Genomic DNA, 20,297 nt, shown 5'->3' with positions numbered 1-20,297 from the left:
TGTGTGCTCTGCTTTCCACCACGGTGTCCCATTGCACCAGAAGCAGCTTAGTCCTGCTGGCCACATGACCCGGAAAATTGTCTGCGGACAAACATCAGCTCCCTCGGCCTGAAGCAAGATGAGCGCCTCAACCCCAGAGTCCCCTTTGACTGGACTTAACCGTCCAGAGGTCCTTTGCCTTTGCCTTACGCCACTGCTCTCTCATGAAACTAGAACTTGCAGACAACTAAAAATATTCAGGACGGGCAGAAGAAAGGACTGGGAACTATAGTTTGCTCAGAGTGCGTTGTCAGGAGAAGCCAGTTCCCCTCAGAGAAATGCAGTTTCACGAGTGGTTTAACTATCAGTCCCTCTTTCTCAGGGGAAACCTGTGAATTGTAGCTCTCTTGGTGTTATGTAGTGTAGTTTCACCCTGGGCCAACAGGGGGATACTGTATATAGTTTTCACTCAGGTCTGTAGATAGTTTTCACTCAGGTCCGCGCCAGTTATTTTAGGCGGGAACTCTGGGCTGTTGTGGTTACAATGTTGACAGCCGGCTGCCTATAAATACAGGCCGGCTGAGCTGTTCGCAGTCAGTTCTATTCCAGCTTACCATAATAAAGAGCTACTTGAAGAAATCGCTGTGCCGGCTGCTATGTCAACCCACGACTTAACACTGGCGACGAAGGTGGGATGGATGGACATCAGAGCACAGCCAGATGCGGCCAGCCTCTGAACTAAGCTGAATCACTGAGCTGAATCACAGAGCGAAATCACTGAGCGAAATCACTGGGCAGAACCAATTCAGAGCTGACTGTTCTGGCTAGAGCACTGTGTTCCATCCATCGCCCTTCACGCCGGCATCGGAATCATGGCTTCACTTGTGCCTCTACCGCCGTTTGCGCCAGCCTCTGAATCATGGGACTCCTACCTCGCTCGGTTCGACTGCTACCTCCAAGCCAACGAGCTGACAGCAGTATCAAAGGATCGGAAGCGGGGCCTATTCCTCAGCCTCTGTGGGCCTGAGGTGTTTGAGACGGCCCGAGCGTTGGTTGCGCCTGAAGCAGTCCAGGCAACACCATGGGACACGATCCAAGAGAAGCTCCGCAACCACTACGCACCAAAGCCGTCCAAGATTGCTGCCCGCCATGCGTTCTACCACCGGAACCAGGTAGAGGGGGAGTCAATCAACAACTACACCACCGCCCTGCGACAGGCTGCAATGCACTGTGAGTTCCGAGACTTAGACGATGCCCTGATGGATCGAATCGTCTGCGGGGTCCGGGACATCCATCTGCAACGGCGCCTCCTAGCCAAGCCAGACCTCACGCTACAGAAAGCCATTGAGGAAGCTGTGGCCTCAGAAGCTGCTGAACGCTCCGCCCAGGAGATCCGCAAGTCCAGCAGCCCGCGTCTTGCTAGGGAGCCAGTTCCGGTGCATCATGAAGAGGCCAGCAGTGAGGAGGCATCCTCCAGTGAAGACGATGACGTGCACCAGACAAAGCGGGAGCGCAGGAAGTTCCAACAGAAGTCCAAGGGCCAACCGGAATGTGCTGGCTGCGGAGGCAACCATTCCCGTGCCAAGTGTCGATTCAGAGACGCCATCTGTAGGAAGTGTTCCAGAAGGGGCCACATCGCTAAGGTCTGCCGATCGGCTCCGTCTGACACCCCCCCTTCATCGACTCGCAAGTCCAAGTCTTCACTCCAGTCTGCCAAGGAAAGTTGTTTCGCTCTCACCAACTGCCGCTGCCCGTCTGGAACCACGATTGGCCAAACCGACTCGCCTACGCGACGCAAGCTGAACGTCACGGTGCTCATTGAAGGAGCTCCATGTGACATGGAGATCGACACCGGGTCTGCCCTGTCCATCGTGTCATGGAGCACCATCAAAAGACTGGTACCCAGAGTGTCCAAAAGGCAACTTGACTCTCACCGCGTACACCTGAGAGACTACCAGGGAAACGACATTCCCGTGGTAGGCGTTGGCCGGTTCCGGATCGCCTTCAAGGATTTTTCGGGCCTGCTCCGGTTGGTGGTGGTCGAAGGTCAGCGGCCAAGCCTCCTAGGGCTAGACTGGTTTGATGCCCTCGGCCTGGAAGTCACCGGCATCAGCTGCATCTCTAACGCAGAGACTGAGGGTCTGGTCAAAGACTTTGCCGAGGTTTTTGACGGCACCTTGGGCCAATATACAGGTACGCCCATCTCCTTTAGCCTTGATCCACAAGTCGCCCCCATCAAGCTAAAGCCACGCCGGGTTCCCTTTGCTCTCAAGGCTAAGGTGGACGAACAACTGGACAAACTGATCACCCAAGGAGTTTTGGAGCCGGTTGACCACGCAAAGTGGGAAACCCCCATCGTCACGCCTGTCAAGCCAGATGGGTCGGTGAGAATCTGCGCTGACTACAAGTGCACGATCAACAAGGCACTTCAGCAGCACGCTTATCCGGTTCCTGTTGTCCAACACCTGCTGCATTCCCTGGGTGAGGGTAAGGTCTTCGCTAAGCTGGACCTTGCCCAAGCCTATCAACAACTGCCAGTCGATGATGCCACTGCTGAAGCCCAGACGATCGTCACCCACCGGGGGGCATTCCGTTGCCGCCGGTTGCAGTTCGGGGTGAGTGTGGCTCCTGGCATCTTCCAAAGCCTTATGGAGCGTCTCCTGCAAGGGCTTCCGGGCGTGGTACCATATTTTGATGACGTCTTGGTGTCTGCAGACTCACACCAGCAGCTGTTCGAGCGCCTCCGTGCCGTGCTGACCAGGTTCCAGGAGGCCGGGCTCAAGGTAAAGAGGGAGAAGTGCCAGATCGCCGTTCCACAGGTAGAGTTCCTGGGCTATCTTATCGATGCCTCCGGTCTTCATCCAACCACATCCAAGATCCGCGCTATCCAGCAGGCCCCCACCCCAAAGAACAAAACGGAGTTGCAGGCATTCCTGGGGCTGCTGAACTTTTATAACATGTTCCTGCCCCACAAAGCCACAGTGGCTGAGCCTCTTCACCGACTCCTTAGCACTAAGACGCCTTGGGCCTGGGGTCATCGGGAGACGGCGGCCTTCAACGCGGTCAAGGCTCTCCTTTCTTCAGACAGTGTGCTGGTACAGTACAGTGAATCCAGGCCGCTGGTCCTTGCCTGCGACGCCTCACCTTTTGGCATCGGTGCTGTCCTTAGTCACCGTTTCCCAGATGGAAGAGAAGCACCGCTCGCCTACTTTTCCAGGACTCTATCTCCGACGGAACGGAATTACAGCCAACTCGACAAGGAGGCGTTGGCACTTGTGGCTGGAGTGAAGAGGTTCCATGAATACCTCTATGGCAGGACTTTTGACCTCATCACTGACCACAAGCCACTCCTGGGCCTCCTCGCCGGTGATCGTCCAACTCCACCGGTCCTCTCACCACGCATGCTGCGCTGGACTGTTTTCCTGGCTGCCTACCACTACCGGCTCATCCATCGCCCGGGGAAATCGATGGGCCATGCCGACGCCCTCAGCCGTTGCCCTCTTCCAGCATTTGTGGAAGACCCGGCTCCAGCTTCATCGCTCCTTCTGATTGAGGATCTTCCGGCAGCGCCTGTATCGGCTGCCACTGTGGCCTCCGCATCTGCCCGGGATCGCACCATCAGCCGGGTGCTCAACTGGGTGTGGAGGGGGTGGCCACAAGGGCCTTTTGCATTGGAGTTCCAGCCCTTCGCAACCAGACAACAGGAACTCTCAGCTCATCGCGGCTGTCTGCTGTGGGGAGACCGCGTCGTGATTCCCCAGGGACTCCGTCAGCGCGTCCTGGAGGCTCTGCACGTTGGCCACCCGGGAATTGTCAAAATGAAGGCGTTGGCTCGGTGTTACGTCTGGTGGCCTAATATGGACGATGCCATCACTGCCTGGGTGTCCGCCTGTCAAGCGTGCCAGGAGTCGAGGCCTGCACCACCGGCAGCTAAGGGACACACCTGGGAGACGCCAAAGACACCCTGGTCGAGGGTGCACATCGATCTGGCTGGCCCCTTTCACGGCCGGACCTTTATGGTAGTGGTGGACGCCTATTCCAAATGGCTGGAGGTCGCCCTGATGCCCTCCACCACTACCGAAGCTGTCATCCGGGTGCTGCGAGGCCTGTTTGCAACGCATGGGTGTCCTGATGTCCTTGTCTCTGACAACGGACCGCAGTTCACGTCAGGCACGTTTGAGCGGTATCTTTTGGGACTGGGCATCCGCCATGCCCTAACGGCACCCTTTCATCCATCCAGCAACGGGCAAGCGGAAAGAATGGTGCGCTCGACAAAAGAGGCACTGGCGCGCCTGGACCGGGGAGACTGGCATGAGCGGGTCGCCGAATACTTGTTCGTGCAACACATCACCCCTCATGCGGCCACAGGGAGGAGTCCTGCTGAACTGCTTATGGGCCGCCGCCTCAGGTCACCGCTCGACCGGCTACACCCAGACTTTGCCGTGGCTGAACCCCCAGGCTGTGCCAACGCACCACGGTCATTTGTCCCAGGAAACCAGGTCTTTGCCCGGAACTATGTGGGGGACATCCCTTGGGTGCCAGCCACAGTAGTGGGAGTCACTGGACCTCGCTCGTACCAGGTGGCACTCGAAGACGGACGCTTGTGGCGACGGCACATAGACCAGCTTAGACGCAGGGTTGGGGACTTGGACACTACCGAGGTGCCCCCAACTGCGCTTGCGGCTCCAGAAGAGACACGTACAGATGGCGAGGCCCCACCTACACCTCCCTCGCAAACTGCCAGCGTGGAGCCGAACCAAGCCGTTTCAGAACAGACTCAGACCACTCCACTTGCGGAGGCTCCACCCACAGCAGCGGATCCAGGGGAGTTGGTTCCAACGCCACCTAGGGTCGCACCACAGCCTCAGCGAGAACTGTGTGGCCCTCCGGACTTGGCTACCAGTCCCCGGCGGTCTGGCAGAGTTTCCAAGCGCCCAACTTATTTAAAGGACTATGTTGTTGGACAGGTATCACTGTTGGTCTAAGTATGGGAAATGTAACCGATATGCTTTTGTGCCTAATTGAACCATTACGCGTAGTGCTGTATATAAGGAAACCATTACGATTGTAACTAACGCCTTATCTCGGTGGGGAGGGGTGTTATGTAGTGTAGTTTCACCCTGGGCCAACAGGGGGATACTGTATATAGTTTTCACTCAGGTCTGTAGATAGTTTTCACTCAGGTCCGCGCCAGTTATTTTAGGCGGGAACTCTGGGCTGTTGTGGTTACAATGTTGACAGCCGGCTGCCTATAAATACAGGCCGGCTGAGCTGTTCGCAGTCAGTTCTATTCCAGCTTACCATAATAAAGAGCTACTTGAAGAAATCGCTGTGCCGGCTGCTATGTCAACCCACGACTTAACACTTGGCTCAAGAGGCGTCTCCTAAGAACGTTCAGCAGCCTGAACAAACTACAGTTTCCAGGGTTCTCTGGGGGAAGCCCTCGCTGGTTAAAGCAGTGCGATGATACTTTACAGATCAAGGGCAAACAGATTCTAAGGAAATTCAGAAAAAAAGATGTAAATTTGTTTATGTACGCCACAACGGCTGCGAGAATACTCCTGGCCCAGAAATGGAAGCAGCAGGAACTTCCTACATTGGAAGATTGGCAGATAAAGATGGTAGAATATGTGGAGATGGCAAAGCTGACAGGGAAGATCCAGAATCGGCGAGATGAACTGTTTCAGAAGGACTGGAGCAAATTTATATTTTATATGAAAGAAAACTGTAAACATTTGAAAATGTTTGTAGGTTTGAATTGAAATGCTTTGTCATGTGAAAATAAGGAACCGATTTACATATGTAATTTTTATAAAAAAAGAAGATTTAAGGTTAAAAAGTGGCTATAGAAATGCGAGAATTTATTAAAAGATGTTTGGAAGTCAGAAAGAGGGAGGCAAGGAAGTCGATGCTCTGTTTGAGCAATGCTTTATGTTATAGATTTGTGTCATGATATGTAGTTAAATGGGGACGGAGGTGGCGCTGTGGGTTAAACCACAGAGCCTAGGGCTTGCCGATCAGAAGGTGGGTGGTTCGAATCCCCGCAATGACGGGTGAGCTCCCGTTGCTCAGTCCCTGCTCCTGCCAACCTAGCAGTGCGAAAGCATGTCAAAGTGCAAGTAGATAAATAGGTACCACTCCGGTGGGAAGGTAAACAGCATTTCTGTGCGCGGCTCTGGTTTGCCAGAAGCGGCTTAGTCCTACTGGCCACATGACCCAGAAGCTGTACGCTGGCTCCCTCGGCCAATAAAGCGAGATGAGCGCTGCAACCCCAGAGTCGGTCACGACTGGACCTAATGGTCAGGGGTCCCTTTACCTTTACCTTATGTAATTAAATATGGAAAACTCAATAATTTTTTTTTAAAAAAAGGAGCAAACAGATTCTAGAGCTCCCTTCCCTTCCTGCTGTACATATTTACTCTTTCTTTTTGAATATATATCGCAAAGAGGACTCTGCCTCAAGCTGTCTTGCTTTGCCCTGCAGGACCCACTCGTGGCAGCCCCCAACTTTGCCTGCTGTTTCCGAGGCGCCCCCAGCGCCCACCCCGCCTGCTGCCTGCACCCCGGGCAAGGCCCACCTTCTGAGGAGACCCCCGCGAAAGGCATGGAAGATCAAAGGCAGGAGCTGCGTGGGTAAGGGTGCCCCGACTATTCTCTCTCGCTTTCTTTTTTAAAATCATTTTATTTAGAAAAAAAAAAATTGCGAGTCAAACTTGCCAGTTCTATGTTTTGGGTCAGCTTCAGCTGACGCAATATTTGGTACCATATCTTCGCGTCATTTTTGTGCATATAATATTCTCATTAAAGAAATCAATTTACCTGTTTCTATTGGGGATACCTGTATGAGTTGTCCCTACTAAAAAGCCTTCTGGACTTTTGGGGAGAGTTACCTTAAATACCTTTAAAAAAAATAATCTTGTTATAAAGAATCTCCCCAAAGTCCTTCACCACGTCCACCACAAAATGAGACAACTTTCCTCTTATTCCCTCACGAGCCAGCAAAGTTCAACCTCCTGGGGCTCAGAGGTGAGATCAAACTGGAGGAAGCACCCTGAGCAGACACTGCTTTCCCAGAATCGCAGGCTGGTAGAGCTGGAGGGAAAAACAAGGGTCATCTAGTCCACCCCATGCAATGCAGGAATCTCAACACAGAACCACAGAGTTGGCCACAGAGCCTGCTCAGTCCTTTTGGGGCGAGAAGGACTTGCCCCCTTTTGTTTTGACTCAGATTGATTTTTCTTCATCATCATCATCATCATAATTTATTTATACCCCACCCATCTCTGGGCGGCTTCCAACAAAATATTAAAATACAGCAATGCATCAAACATTAAAAGCTTCCCTAACCAGGGCTGCCTTCAGATGTCGTCTAAAAGTCAGGTAGTTGTTTATCTCTTTGACATCTGGTGGGAAGGCGTTCCACAGGGCGGGTGCCACCACCGAGAAGGCCCTCTGCCTGGTTCCCTGTAACTTGGCTTCTCGCAATGAGGGAACCACCAAAAGCCCTTGGAGCTGGACCTCAGTGTCCGGGCAGAACGATGGGGGTGGAGATGCTCCTTCAGATATACTGGGCCTTTGAGGCCGTTTAGGGCTTTAAAGGTGAACACCAATACTTTGAATTGTGCTCAGAAATGTACTGGGAGGCAATATAGGTCTTTCAAGACCGGTGTTATATGGTCTCGGCGGCCGCTCCCAGTCACCAGTCTGGCTGCCGCATTCTGGATTAGTTGTAGTTTCCGGGTCACCTTCAAAGGTAGCCCTACAGAGAGCGCATTGCAGTAGTCCAAGCTTTCTCCTGAGAAACCCTGAAACGTCCACCCCTCCGAGGATGCAAATTCCCCCACCTTTTTCAAAGTGTTTGGCTCAATTTCTGTCGGCACTCAGCGCCCAAGTTTGCTATTAGCGGGAGCTGCGGGGACAGCAGAATTGTGCTGAGAGTCTGCTTCCTTCCCATCCAGATTCACCGAGAAGCTCCAAGGCCTCAACCAACTCCTCACAGCGACGCTGCAGGAGTCCAAGGGCGACATGGAGGGCATCAGTTTGCTTCTGGGGCAACGGGAATCTGAGGAGACCGCCCTGCGCTTGGCTGTCCGGTGCAGGTGAGCAGAGGTGTCGGCGACGGAGCATGCGCTTTTCAAAACGGCTTGCGAAATCGTTATTTGTTTTGTGAAATTTGTGCACCTGTTGTGGAGCGGCTGGAGGCAAGGGAATGGTGGGAGGCACCGGCTGAGAGACCCCCAAGGGAAGAAAGCTCAAAGCCCAGGGAGGCGTGGCAAGTCGATGGTGAGTGGTCAGAGGTGTGGGATGTGAAACACAAGAGCAGTCAAGTACAACATTCCTAGAGTGAACATGTTTACACCTGCGGAGGAATGTTTGTCCAGCCAGCAGGTCAACTTCCTGTTTCCTTCTGGGCTGGGACAGACTTCCTCTGCATGTGACTAGAGGTGGGCGTGGCCTCACCTGTGCAGGTAATGACAAAAGCCCAGGGCAGGGCAGCCACCTCTCTCTCTTTGACTACATGCACCGAAGAAGCAACATCGGCTTAGCCAAAGATGCTCTCTTGGCCTCCAGCCAAGAGCGGACAGAGGGACTGTCTCTTTATGGGATAGTTTCCAGGTGTATGTTACTTTTCTAAGCTAAGTCTGCCTTCTGGGATCCGATTGTGAACAGAATGTGAGTGAGTAAACTCTTTTTATACTTTTATAGAAGACTGTGTCGTGTCTTATCTTTTATGAGGGAATAAGGGGGAAATACCAGAACAGTTATTATAGAGGCTTTAGCGAGCCTGAGCAAACGCATCCGCTGTAAGTTTAAAAAGGGGAATGTTACTCTGCTAAATTGTGAACTTGTTAACACAAGCTGGAAAGGCTATAATCAGACAATATGTCCTCTCCTGCATCCCTGAACATTCCCACAAGAGGGAGAAGATTGGGGAGACGAGGTGTCAGAAGCTGAAGAGGCGGGGAGAGTCTGTGGCAGAGAGCAGTCCAGAATCAGAGGCAGAAGCTGAAGGAGAGAAAGAGGAGTTTGTGGCTATAAGCCATTAATAAACCTTATTCTTCATGAATTTGTCCAATCCTCTTTTGATGGCAAGCTGGTGGCCACTGTTGAAGGGGAGGAAGGTCATAGATGTCTCCCCCTCCTGCTGCAACAAGCTCCCCTCCCCGCTAGTCTCCCAGAACCAGGAGAGACGTGAAAAGGGTGGAGGAGAGGTTGGTTTTGCGCAGGCACAGTCTCCGATTGCTTGGGAAAACGCCCAGAAAGCAGGGAGCTTAGATGGCTGTGGGGGGAGGTGGGGACTTTCAGCAACTGATCCATTGGGCATGGCTTTCCGAGAAAAACCTCCTGAGCAGACCTTGTTTCCTCTAATAAAGAGCTGACTTCAATTTATTGCTGGAGTGCTCCTGACAGAGCCGCTCGCTGGTCAAGGAAGACCCACAAAAAAACCCTCAAAGCAGTTTGCAGGAAAGGTAGAACCAATAAAAGACCAAATATCGGAATTTTCCAAGTTGCTTGGGTGCTTTGCAAATTAATCCAAGGATCTTTGCATTTCCTGGATTTCTCAGTGAACGCTGCTTGGAGGCCTACGAGGCACTGCTATCCTTGACAGCAACAAAACTACACCTGGAAACAGAGGAAGGAGGAGAGGATGGAGGCCTGTGCCATGCAGGTGAGTCACCGTGGAGGTTTTTGATGTTCTCTTTCAAAAGTTTACAAACTTAATAAAAGGTAAAGGGACCCCTGACCATTAGGTCCAGTCGTGGCCGACTCTGGGGTTGCGGCGCTCATCTTGCTTTATTGGCCGAGGGAGCCGGCGTACAGCTTCCGGGTCGTGTGGCCAGCATGACTAAGCCGCTTCTGGCGAACCAGAGCAGCGCACGGAAACGCCGTTCACCTTCCCGCCGCAGCAGTACCTATTTATCTACTTGCACTTTGACGTGCTTTTGAACTGCTAGGTTGGCAGGAGCAGGGACCGAGCAACGGGAGCTCACCCCGTCGCAGGGATTCGAACCGCCGACCTTCTGATCGGCAAGCCCTAGGCTCTGTGGTTTAACCCACAGTGCCACCCGCGTCCCTTTAAACTTAAACAATACACAATACTGTTTTCCAATTAATACTCATTTATCAAATGACTTCCCCTCTCCCTTCTCCATGGTTTCCCCATATTTTCTAATATTGCCGCATCTTATAATTATGCTATGCCCTATCCTTTCCACTTGTTCCCAGATATTTTTTCTGCTTTTCTTCATTCAAATCCTACTTGCATTTTTACATGTGTACAATAAACTTATTCTACAAAATAATACAATAAACTTATTCTACAAAAAGGTCCCAATCCTTCTTAAAAACTGTCTCTTCTGGACCTCTAATTTTCATGGTTAAATTTGTCAATTCGGCATATTCCATCAATTTTAACGGCCACTCTTCTTTTGTTGGTAGCACCTCATATCGCCATTTCTGCAGACCCTACAAGGGTCCCTATTTTCCAAGGACATCCCTGATTTAGAAAAGCTGTCCCGGTTTCTGATTTGATCCCGGAATGTCCCCCTTTTCCTTAGAATATTCCTGTTTTCACTGGAGAAATATTGGAGGGTATGGAGTTATCCAACCCCTGAGCCGTCTGAAGGCAATCCTGTATAGGGAAGTTTAAATTTATTTATTTTCGTGTTTTATTATGTTTTTATATATGTTGGAAGCTGCCCAGAGCGGCTGGGGTAACCCAGTCAGATGAGTGGGGTATAAATAGCAAAATCATTATGGAATGGGATGTCCCTATTCTCACTGGAGAAGTGTTGGAGGGTATGTTTCTGCACATATATCACCTGTTTTCAATGTTCTCACCTTACCTGTACAGGCGTCCATTGTATGTTGACAGAAGCGGTACCATAACATTGTAAACTGTCATGCCTTCCCCCACAAAAGTCCTGGGAACTGTAGTGAGTTAATGGCGCAGAGGGTTGTTAGGAGGACCCCCCCCCCGAGCTACAGTTCCCGGCGCTCCCTGCAAACAGGGATTGATGGTTAAACCGCCAGGCAGAACAATGAGGACTGGAAACTTGTGCAAGCCAAGGCAGCCTCCTGTGTCCAGAAACATCTGCTTCCTGGCTCTCTAACGAATTTTTGGAGGGCAGCTGTCGACGTAAAACGCTTAACCCTCTTTCCGCCCTTCCTCCCTATCGCAGGGCGGTTGTCGGAGGTGAAACTGGCAGTGTTGGGCGAAGCCTATCGGTCTCTGCGACGTTGCGGCAAGGATGTTTCTGGGAGGCCTGGTCTCAGCTGCTTGGAGCAGAGGTGAGGAAAAGGGAGCTCAGATAATCAGCCTTGCAGGATCTGCATGGGATGGTGAGGAAGGAGAATGAGCTGTGAGGCAAATCATTATTATTTATTAAATTTGATGAAACTTGGTCCTCCTCCTTTCTGTACATAAGGGAAATAGATAACAAATTTCCCCCATAAATTTCCAGGCCCTTGATCATCTTGGACACCTTCCAGCTTGTCAGCATCCTTCTTAAATTGTGGTGCCCAGAACTGGACAGAGTATTCAAGATGTGGTTTGACCGAGGCAGAATAGAGTGGGACTATGACTTCCCTTGATCTAGACGCTAGACTTCTGTGGATGCAGCCTAGAATAGCGTTAGCTTTTTATTTTTACTGCTGTGTCACCCTGTTGACTCATGTTGAGCTCGAACCCATGGCTTCAAGCTGCGACAAAGGAGAGTCCAACTCAACATCAGGAATAGCTTTCTGACAGTAAGAGCTGTCTGACGGTGGAATAGTTTGCCTTGGAAGGCTGTAGATTCTCCTTCCAGCGGTTCTCAACCAGGTGTTGTTGGACTACAACTCCCATCATCCCTGAGCTCTGGCCTTGCTAGCTAGGGGTGATGGGAGTTGTAGTCCAACAACATCTGGGGACCCACAGGTTGAGAACCGCTTAAACAGAGGTTGGATGGAACCAGGGAACCAGGCAGAGGGCCTTCTCAGTGGTGGCACCCGCGCTGTGGAACGCCCTCCCACCAAATGTCAAAGAGAAAAATAACTACCAAACTTTTAGAAGACATCTGAAGGCAGCCCTGTTTCAGGAAGCTTTTAATGTTTAATAGGTTATTGTATTTTAGTGTTCTGTTGGAAGCCGCCCAGAGTGGCTGGGGAAACCCAACCAGATGGGTGGGGTATAAATAATAAATTTTATTATTATTATTATTATTATTATTATTATTATTATTATTTGTCCAGGATGCTTTAGCTGAGATTCCTGCACTGCAGGGTCTCTTCCAACTCTACAATTCGATGATTCTAAGTGCAGAACCTGACATTTGTCCTGGCTGAAATTCATTTTGTTAGTTTGCACGCAGTTCTCGTATCTGTGGAAGCCATCTTGAATTCTGATTCTGTCTTCTGTGGCCCTGAGAGTCCTGGGCTCAATCTGTAATTGTCTGGGGCTGATGAGAGTTATAATTTGAAATATTTAGAGGGTGCCAGGTCGCGGGAACCTGATTCTCCCCCCCTTTCCCATTCAGGTTCTCAGAGCTGCGCCGTTCGGAAGAGGGCGACAGGAAGGTGTTGCGGGGATACATCCAGCGCCTGAGAGAGGAACAGGCCTCCCTGAAGCTCCCGCCCTGCTGGCCACCTCCTGGGCCCGATTCTGCCGCAGTCAGAATCACCTCCCGGATCGGGACCAAGGTGGCCGCGGTCCAGAAAGCCTTGCGGGAGACGCTTCCCTCCCAGGCAGCTCAACCCAGGATGGAGAAGACACGTTTGCTGCAGGAGTTGCAGGAGGCGAGGGTGAGCGATGGGAGATTTGGAAACTCTTGTGCAAAATAGTCCACAATAAGTTTCTAGTCCTTAGTGGTTTTTTTATCCCATTAACCCATCGTGTCTCAGCCGAGTCGGATAATTTTTTCAGCCTTTCCCCCCGTAGCAGGTGGGGCTGAATCTCTCCTCCTGTCCTGAACCCTTGGCCTCCCTGGCGGCGGCAAGTCAGTAGGTCCAGCCCCCAATCCGGCGTCAAGACACGAGTCCAAAGTCCAAAGCGAAGCAGATCTTGGAGCATTCAAGACAAGATCCATCAGCGTGGGGCAACTGAGCAGACACAGCCCCTCCATTCTGCTCCCTTTTGTACAGACATAGCCAAACTCGGCCCCCCAGATGTTTTGAGACTACAATTCCCATCATCCCTGACCACTGGTCCTGTTAGAAAGGGATGATGCTCCCAAAACATCTGCAGGGCCGAGTTTGCCTATGCCTGCTTTTGCACTTTGCATGCCAATTCAAGCATCTGGGCTCGACGAGGCAGATGCATTGCAGTGGGGTTGGGCTGGATGACCCTCGAGTCCCTTCCAATTCCCCAGCTCTGTTATTCTGTGGCCCTCAAAACAACAACACCACAAACTGGCTTATAAGTATGCGGAGCGCAACCCGAAAATACTTATCCTGAAGCATATTTATCCCAAGGTATGACTGTATTGGGACGCGGTGGTGCTGTGTGTTAAACCACAGAGCCTAGGACTTGCCGATCAGAAGGTTGGCGGTTCGAATCCCCGCGATGGGGTGAGCTCCCGTTGCTCGATCCCTGCTCCTGCCCACCTAGCAGTTTGAAAGCACGTCAAAGTGCAAGTAGATAAATAGGTACCGCTCCGGCGGGAAGGTAAACAGCGTTTCCATGCGCTGCTCTGGTTCGCCAGAAGCGGCTTAGTCATGCTGGCCACATACCCGGAAGCTGTACGCCGGCTCCCTCGGCCAATAAAGTGAGATGAGCGCCGCAACCCCAGAGTCGGCCACGACTGGACCTAATGGTCAGGGGTCCCTTTACCTTTTTAAGACTGTATTGATATCGTATCATTGTATTTGGTCATTGTGTTGCCTTGGATATTACTGACTATTGTTTGCAACACAGGGGTTAAATTGTTTAGTTCACTAATCCTGCCAGTTCACGACAGCTCCCAGTTCTGATCTCAGGAGGCCTTGGGCGACCTCAACACGTGCTTGCACCTGACGGAGAAGGAGAAGCAGAGACTGGCGCTGCAGATGTACACTTTTCGGGCTCAGGAAGCCGCCTGCCTGCTGATGGCCCGGATCCTGCAAGGGGAGCGCGATGAGCTTCGCGGGCAGCAAACGGCGTCGACAGGAAGCAGCAGCAGCAGCAGCTGCAGTGGAGAGGACTCTTCGGAGGTAAGGCTCACAACTGATCGGTAGATTGTGCTTATTTTTTCCCTTTTGGGCAAAAATAAGGATTCCCCAAAAGGTAAGAGAGATCTTTTTATACGCTACGGTCACAGCAAGAGTTCTCATTGTGGCAAGTTGGAAGAGCGACAAAGTCGCCCCCCCCCCCGCGATTCCCAAGCCTTCCCCAAGCTGTCGGGGTAAGGGGGGAGCTTTGCTTCTTTACCCGCGGCCTTCCCCCCTCCTCCCTTCGTTTTGACAGCTGGGGGGAGGCTTGGGAGTCGGGGGGGCAGGCAGCACACCGTTGCCCCCCCTGCTCCTGGAGGAGGGCAGGATGTGGCTTCCTTTGACGGGGGAAGAAGCCTCCCCCTCCCTCCCTGCTTGACATTCCCTTTGGAACTGTAATAGCATCACCTCCATTGGCATATTGCAGAAAAGGGGAAGGGGGGGCTGAGGGGGAAATGTCTGGGAATCCCAAAGTCTAAACTCAGAGACTTTGACTTATGTCTCGCGGGTACCACTGTATTATGCATTTCTGAATTTCATATAACCTTTAATTGTCCTTCGCTAATAATTCTCCTCATTATCTTTCTTGCAATATTTCAAATAATTCACCTTACGAAACTTCTTGCAAACCTACTAGCGTAATCGGTTCATCACAATTGCTTTTCAAATAGTCCGTAAATTTACTCCAGTCTTCTGAGAGTCTCTGGTCCCGCAGGTTTCGAATCCTTCCTGTTAATTTAACCAATTCTGCATAGTCCATCAGTTTCGTCCTCGAAGAATGGAAGACGAAAGTGGGCGCTCCTTTTCATTCATGTTTCCTCTCTGTGGCATTGCAGGACTTTGTCCCCCTCTGCACTTCCAAGAGGAACGCTTCCCGGTCTTCTGAGGATGGTGGAGTAGAGCAATCCGGCGAGGAAGGCAAGACGGAGGCATTGAAGCTTCTTAACACTCTGACGCGGTGAGTGCGATTCAGCTCACCGCTTGCAGTTCCCTGGTTTTGAGGGTCCACAAAGCGCTTATTCCTGTGTGGTGGGCTTGCAAAGCAGCTAAAGGCTTTTTCCGGAAAAGGAATGCTTCAAAGGACGGTCCCTAAAAAAAAAAAGACCAGAAGCGTTCCTTTTAGGAATCATTGAGTCAGATGTACCAAAGAATCAAAAGAATTTATTTTTATATGCAACTACTGGTGGCTGAAGGGGATGCAGGTGGCGCTGTGGGTTAAACCACTGAGCCTAGGACTTGTTGATCAGAAGGTCAGCGGTTCGAATCCCTGCGATGGGGTGAGCTCCCGTTGCTTGGTCCCTGCTCCTGCCAACCTAGCAGTTCGAAAGCACGTCAAAGTGCAAGTAGATAAATAGGTACCGCTCCGGCGGGAAGGTAAACGGCGTTTCCGTGCGCTGCTCTGGTTCGCCAGAAGCGGCTTAGTCATGCTGGCCACATGACCCGGAAGCTGTACACCGGCTCCCTTGACCAGTAAAGTGAGATGAGCGCCGCAACCCCGGAGTCGGCCACGAATGGACCTAATGGTCACGGGTGCCTTTACCTTACTGGTGGCCGAATCTTAAAGGCTGGGAAATCAGCGAGTCTAACCAGTAGAATGAGAGCTCAAGAGGAAACTGTGTTCAAAGAGGATTGTGATTAATAATGCATGAATAAATATATAATAATAAATGTATTGGAGGCAAAAAGGTGCCTAGTCCTCTGTGAGGACACCGCAGCTGTCTCGGTGGAAATTTGGGGGGGGGGGCAGGAGCCCCTCTGCCCAAATTGCCCAGCCTCACTGTCCATCATCATCATCAATAGAATTGTAAAATTGGAAGCGACCACGAGGGTCATCTAGTCCAACCCCCTGCAATGCAAGAATCATTTTCCCAATGTGAAACTCGAACCCACAACCCTGAAATTAAGAGTCTCACACTCTGCTAACTGAGCTATCCCAGTTATTATTAGAACCATTGAATCATCGAGTTGGAAGGGACCCCAAGGGTCTAATCTGCTGCAATGCAGATCCCTTCCCTTTCCCGCCCCGCCCTGGCCACAGTGATCCATGCGACGGTCACCTCCAGGCTTGACTACTGTAATTCGCTCTACGCGGGGCTGCCCTTGAAGCTGTCCCAGAAACTCCAGCGGGTGCAGAATGCAGCAGCGAGGCTGCTCACGGGGTCTCTGCCATGGGAGCATATTCACCCAGTGCTTTTCCAGCTGCACTGGCTCCCGGTGGAGTACAGGGTCAGATTTAAGGTGCTGCTTTTGACCTTTCAAGCCCTTCGCAGCCTAGGACCCTCGTACCTACGGGACCGCCTCTCCCGGTATGCTCCACGGAGAGCCTCAAGGTCCATAAATAGCAACACCCTAGTGGTCCCAGGCCCTAAGGAAGTTAGATTGGCTTCAGCCAGGGCCTTTTCAACTCTGGCTCCGGCCTGGTGGAACTCTCTGCCTCATGAGACCAGGGCCCTGCAGGATCTGATTTCTTTCCGCAGGGCCTGTAAGACAGAGTTGTTCCGCCTGGCCTTTGGCTTGGAGTCAATTTGATTCCCTCCCTTTCTTTTTTCCTTTCCTTCTCCTCCTGCGATGAGGCTACATTTTAATATTTTAATGTTGTATTTTAATTTTGTTTTTAAGTTGTAATCATTCAACTTGTTTTTATTATTGCTTGTAAGCCACTCTGGCTGGGAAGGGTGGGGTATAAATAATAATAATAATAATAATAATAATAATAATAATAATAATTAATGCAGGGATCTCAGCTAAAGCATCGATAATAATAGTATTATTATTAATTAAATTTGTGTACTGTCCTTCATCTGAAAATCTCAGGACAATTTGCAGCATAACAATAAGAAAGAGAAAAACACCAAATACATAATGAAAGCAAGAACGAAGCAAACCAATAACTCCCCCTCCCACTGAGTGCCAACCCACTGAAACCTGTGGGTCTACTCTGAGCCAGGCATGGTGGGTTTACAACCCCAGATTCTCCTGCTATTACGGGCATCAATCTCCCGCCGGCCTGCTCCGGTTGCAGAGAGCAGCAGGTACAAAATTCCCTCTATGTTCTCCTCTAGCATAAACGGCAGGATCGAGGAGCTCAGAGACCGGATCAGCTCCCTTTTGGCTGAGCTGGAAGAGAGAAGCCAGGACAGCAGAGCTCAAGAGGCGCAGCAGATGGAGCTTACGAGGGACTTTTTCAAAGCACACAGGTAAGTTTGGATTGGGGGGGGTCCCCTCTCCCCAAAAAGGCCTCTGAACCCCAAGAGACCCCTGGCGCCCCCTTATCTGGTCCGAGCTAGCCAGCAGCTGCTCTGAAATCCCCACAAAAGGTAACCAGCCCTCTATTCAGAATCACTGAGGACTGGAATCTTGCTTTGTCTGAAAGGGAAAGACCTGCTTTGAATGCAGAAGGTCAATCATTGGTGGGGATGTTGCCCTGCCCGAAACCCAGGGCAGCCACTGCCGGCCAGAGTTGGCAAAACTGAGCTATAGAGACTCAAAGTGTCTGACTCAGGAGAAGGCAGCTTCCTCTAGACTAGACTAGAAACTGGCTTGTGTTTTTTCCTGGTAAAGGTTGCAGCTGAGCTGCGGGACACCTGCTTTGCTTGCAGAAGGTCCCAGGTGGGGACGGGGAGAAAGACTCCCTCCCTGAAACTGCAGAGAGCTCGTGCGGCTGGCCAGTGCGGACCATACTGAGCTAAACACTGAGCGCCGAGGGCCTTCTGGCGGTTCCCTCGCTGCGAGAAGTGAGGTTACAGGGAACCAGGCAGAGGGCCTTCTTGGTGGTGGCTCCTGCCCTGTGGAACGCCCTCCCACCAGATGTCAAAGAGAACAACAACTACCTGACATTTCGAAGACATCTGAAGGCAGCCGTGTTCAGGGAAGTTTTTAATGTGTGACATTTTAACATGCCGTATTTTTCGCTCTATAAGACGCACCAGACCACAAGACGCACCTAGTTTTCGGAGGAGGAAAACAAGGAAAAAAATATTCTGAATCCCAGAAGCCAGAACAGCAAGAGGGATCGCTATGCAGCGAACGCAGCAATCCCTCTTGCTGTTCTGGCTTCTGGGATAGCTGCGCAGCCTGCATTCGCTCCATGAGGCACACACACATTTCCCCTTACTTTTTAGGAGGGAAAAAGTGAGTCTTATAGAGCAAAAAATACGGTATTTTTAATCTTTGTTGGAAGCCGCCCAGAGTGGCTGGGGAGGCCCATCTGGCTGGGCGGGGTACAAATAAATTATTATTATTATTATTATTATTATTATTATTAAATGCCATCCCGTCTTGCTCCACCGTTTTCTCCTTTCCCCCTTCCCCTCCAGCGCCCTCGTCCTCGCCTACCAGAACGGCCGCAAGAAGCAGGAAGCCCAGTTGCACCAACTGGAGACGCAGATCAGTATGATGGGTCAACGGCAGGCTGGGCAGTTGCGGTCGCTGGTGCGAATCCTCCGTGGTTTGGAGGGCAGAGCAGGCAGCCCAGCCTCCACTTAGCACAAGCCTTGCTCAGGAAGGAAGGGCAGGGGACTCCCTGTCCTGTCGGGAGAGGAGGGGGAAAGGGCAGCTAAACATGACCCTATTTCCATTGGAGAAATGTTGGAGGGTCTGGAGTTATGCGTCCCCCGAGCCAAGGAGATGAGTCACTAAACAACCGCCTCTCCTGGTCTGCCCCGCAGAGGACCTTAAGGTCCATGAATAACCATTGTTTAGAGGTCCCGGGCCCTAAGGAAGCCAGACTATCCTCCACCAGGGCCTTCTCAGTGATGGCTCCGACCTGGTGGAATGCTCTGTCCCAGGAGACCAGGGCCCTGCAGGATTTAACTGCCTTCCATCGGGCCTGTAAGACAGAGCTATTCCACCTGGCCTTTAATTTGAATTCAGCCTGATCTTTTATTTCCCTTCTCTTACCTCTGCTTATATGAAGATCACCCGCTCTGGGATCCCACAGTTAATTCTCCCCTGGCCTCCTCGCTGGCCCAAGTAGGACCAACTCAGCCAGCTAGCCCTGGGGATTATCTAATTGATTTTTTAATTTTATTGTTATTCATGTTTTTATACTGTATTTTATGCTGTTTTTATAAATTAAGTGTTTTAAATTTGTTGTTAGCCGCCCTGAGCCTGGTTTTTGAACCAGGAAGGGCGGGATATAAATAAATTTATTATTATTATTATTATTATTATTATTATTATTATTGACATCTGAATGGACACAGGTATAGCAAGAGAAGATCAGAAAATATTTCTCTATGCCACAGGAGCGGCAAAGATCCTAATTGCTAAAAACTGGAAAAAAGAAACTGTGCCAACGAAAAAGGAAGGGCAAGACAAACTGTTAGAGTATATTGAACTGGCTAGATTAACAGAGGCAATCAGAGATCACACTAGACAAGAGTTTCAAAAAGCAAGGGGGGAAATGCAGAGAATACATCACAAAACAGTGCCCTAAAATACATACCTGGACTCGTTTCGATTAATGTCTGCAGGAGATTTTGTGGCTATTTAAGTTATAATTAGAAAAATCTTAATTATTATTCATAAAGGAAACAGTTTATAAGAAGTAAATAAGGAGGCTAGAATCGGGATAAAGGAAGTCTTTTATTTGGTTGTTTGTATTGTTGTACGTTATGTTCACTGTATGTTATGGTCATGTTTAATGAGGGTGGATTGTGTATTGGGGGTGGGGTGGGGGGGTTTATGTTATGTTGTAAATAAAATTCCAATAAAAATTATTAAATTTTAAAAAATAAAAATAGAAGACATCTGAAGGCAGCCATGGATAGGGAAGTTTTTAAAGTTTAATGTTCTGTTCTGTTAAAATTTCTGTTGGAAGCCGCCCAGAGTGGTTAGGGCAACCCTGATGGGCAGGGTATAATTATTATTATTATTATTATTATTATTATTATTATTATTAATGTCCCTATTTTAATCAAATAAATGTTGGAGGGTATGACTTTACTACCAATTCTCCCCTTGTTTCCTGATGCAAATGGAATCATGGTGTGCAGTGGTACCTTGGTTCTCAAACTTAATCCGTTCCAGAAGTCCGTTCCAAAACCAAGGTGCGCTTTCCCAAGAAAGTGATGCAAAACAGATTAATCCATTCCAAGCTTTTTTAAAAAAAAACCTAAAACAGCAATTCAACATGAATTTTACTATCTAAC

At 50.4% G+C, this 20,297-nt stretch overlaps 1 protein-coding gene across 2 annotated transcripts in view; it reads left to right on the top strand.

Moving 5' to 3' along the window:
- USHBP1 (USH1 protein network component harmonin binding protein 1) overlaps positions 1–19,316 on the top strand; it is a 33,676-nt gene extending 14,360 nt beyond the window's left edge. For both annotated transcript variants that reach the window (XM_080988867.1, XM_080988868.1), the window contains exons 7-15: positions 6,464–6,612; positions 7,938–8,078; positions 9,546–9,649; positions 11,163–11,271; positions 12,498–12,762; positions 13,936–14,148; positions 14,982–15,103; positions 17,208–17,342; positions 18,462–19,316. In XM_080988867.1, the coding sequence (XP_080844993.1) occupies positions 6,464–6,612; positions 7,938–8,078; positions 9,546–9,649; positions 11,163–11,271; positions 12,498–12,762; positions 13,936–14,148; positions 14,982–15,103; positions 17,208–17,342; positions 18,462–18,630 (1,407 nt within the window). In that variant the 3' untranslated portion in view covers positions 18,631–19,316. The remainder of the gene's footprint in view (positions 1–6,463; positions 6,613–7,937; positions 8,079–9,545; positions 9,650–11,162; positions 11,272–12,497; positions 12,763–13,935; positions 14,149–14,981; positions 15,104–17,207; positions 17,343–18,461) is intronic.
- The last annotated feature ends 981 nt before the right edge of the window (positions 19,317–20,297 follow it).

The sequence above is a fragment of the Podarcis pityusensis genome (assembly GCF_964106645.2).
Source record: "Podarcis pityusensis genome assembly, chromosome: 18".
NCBI classification, from domain to species: Eukaryota; Metazoa; Chordata; class Lepidosauria; order Squamata; family Lacertidae; genus Podarcis; species Podarcis pityusensis.
The sequence above is the reverse complement of the archived record's forward strand: the minus strand, read 5'-3'. Positions and strand labels throughout refer to the sequence as shown.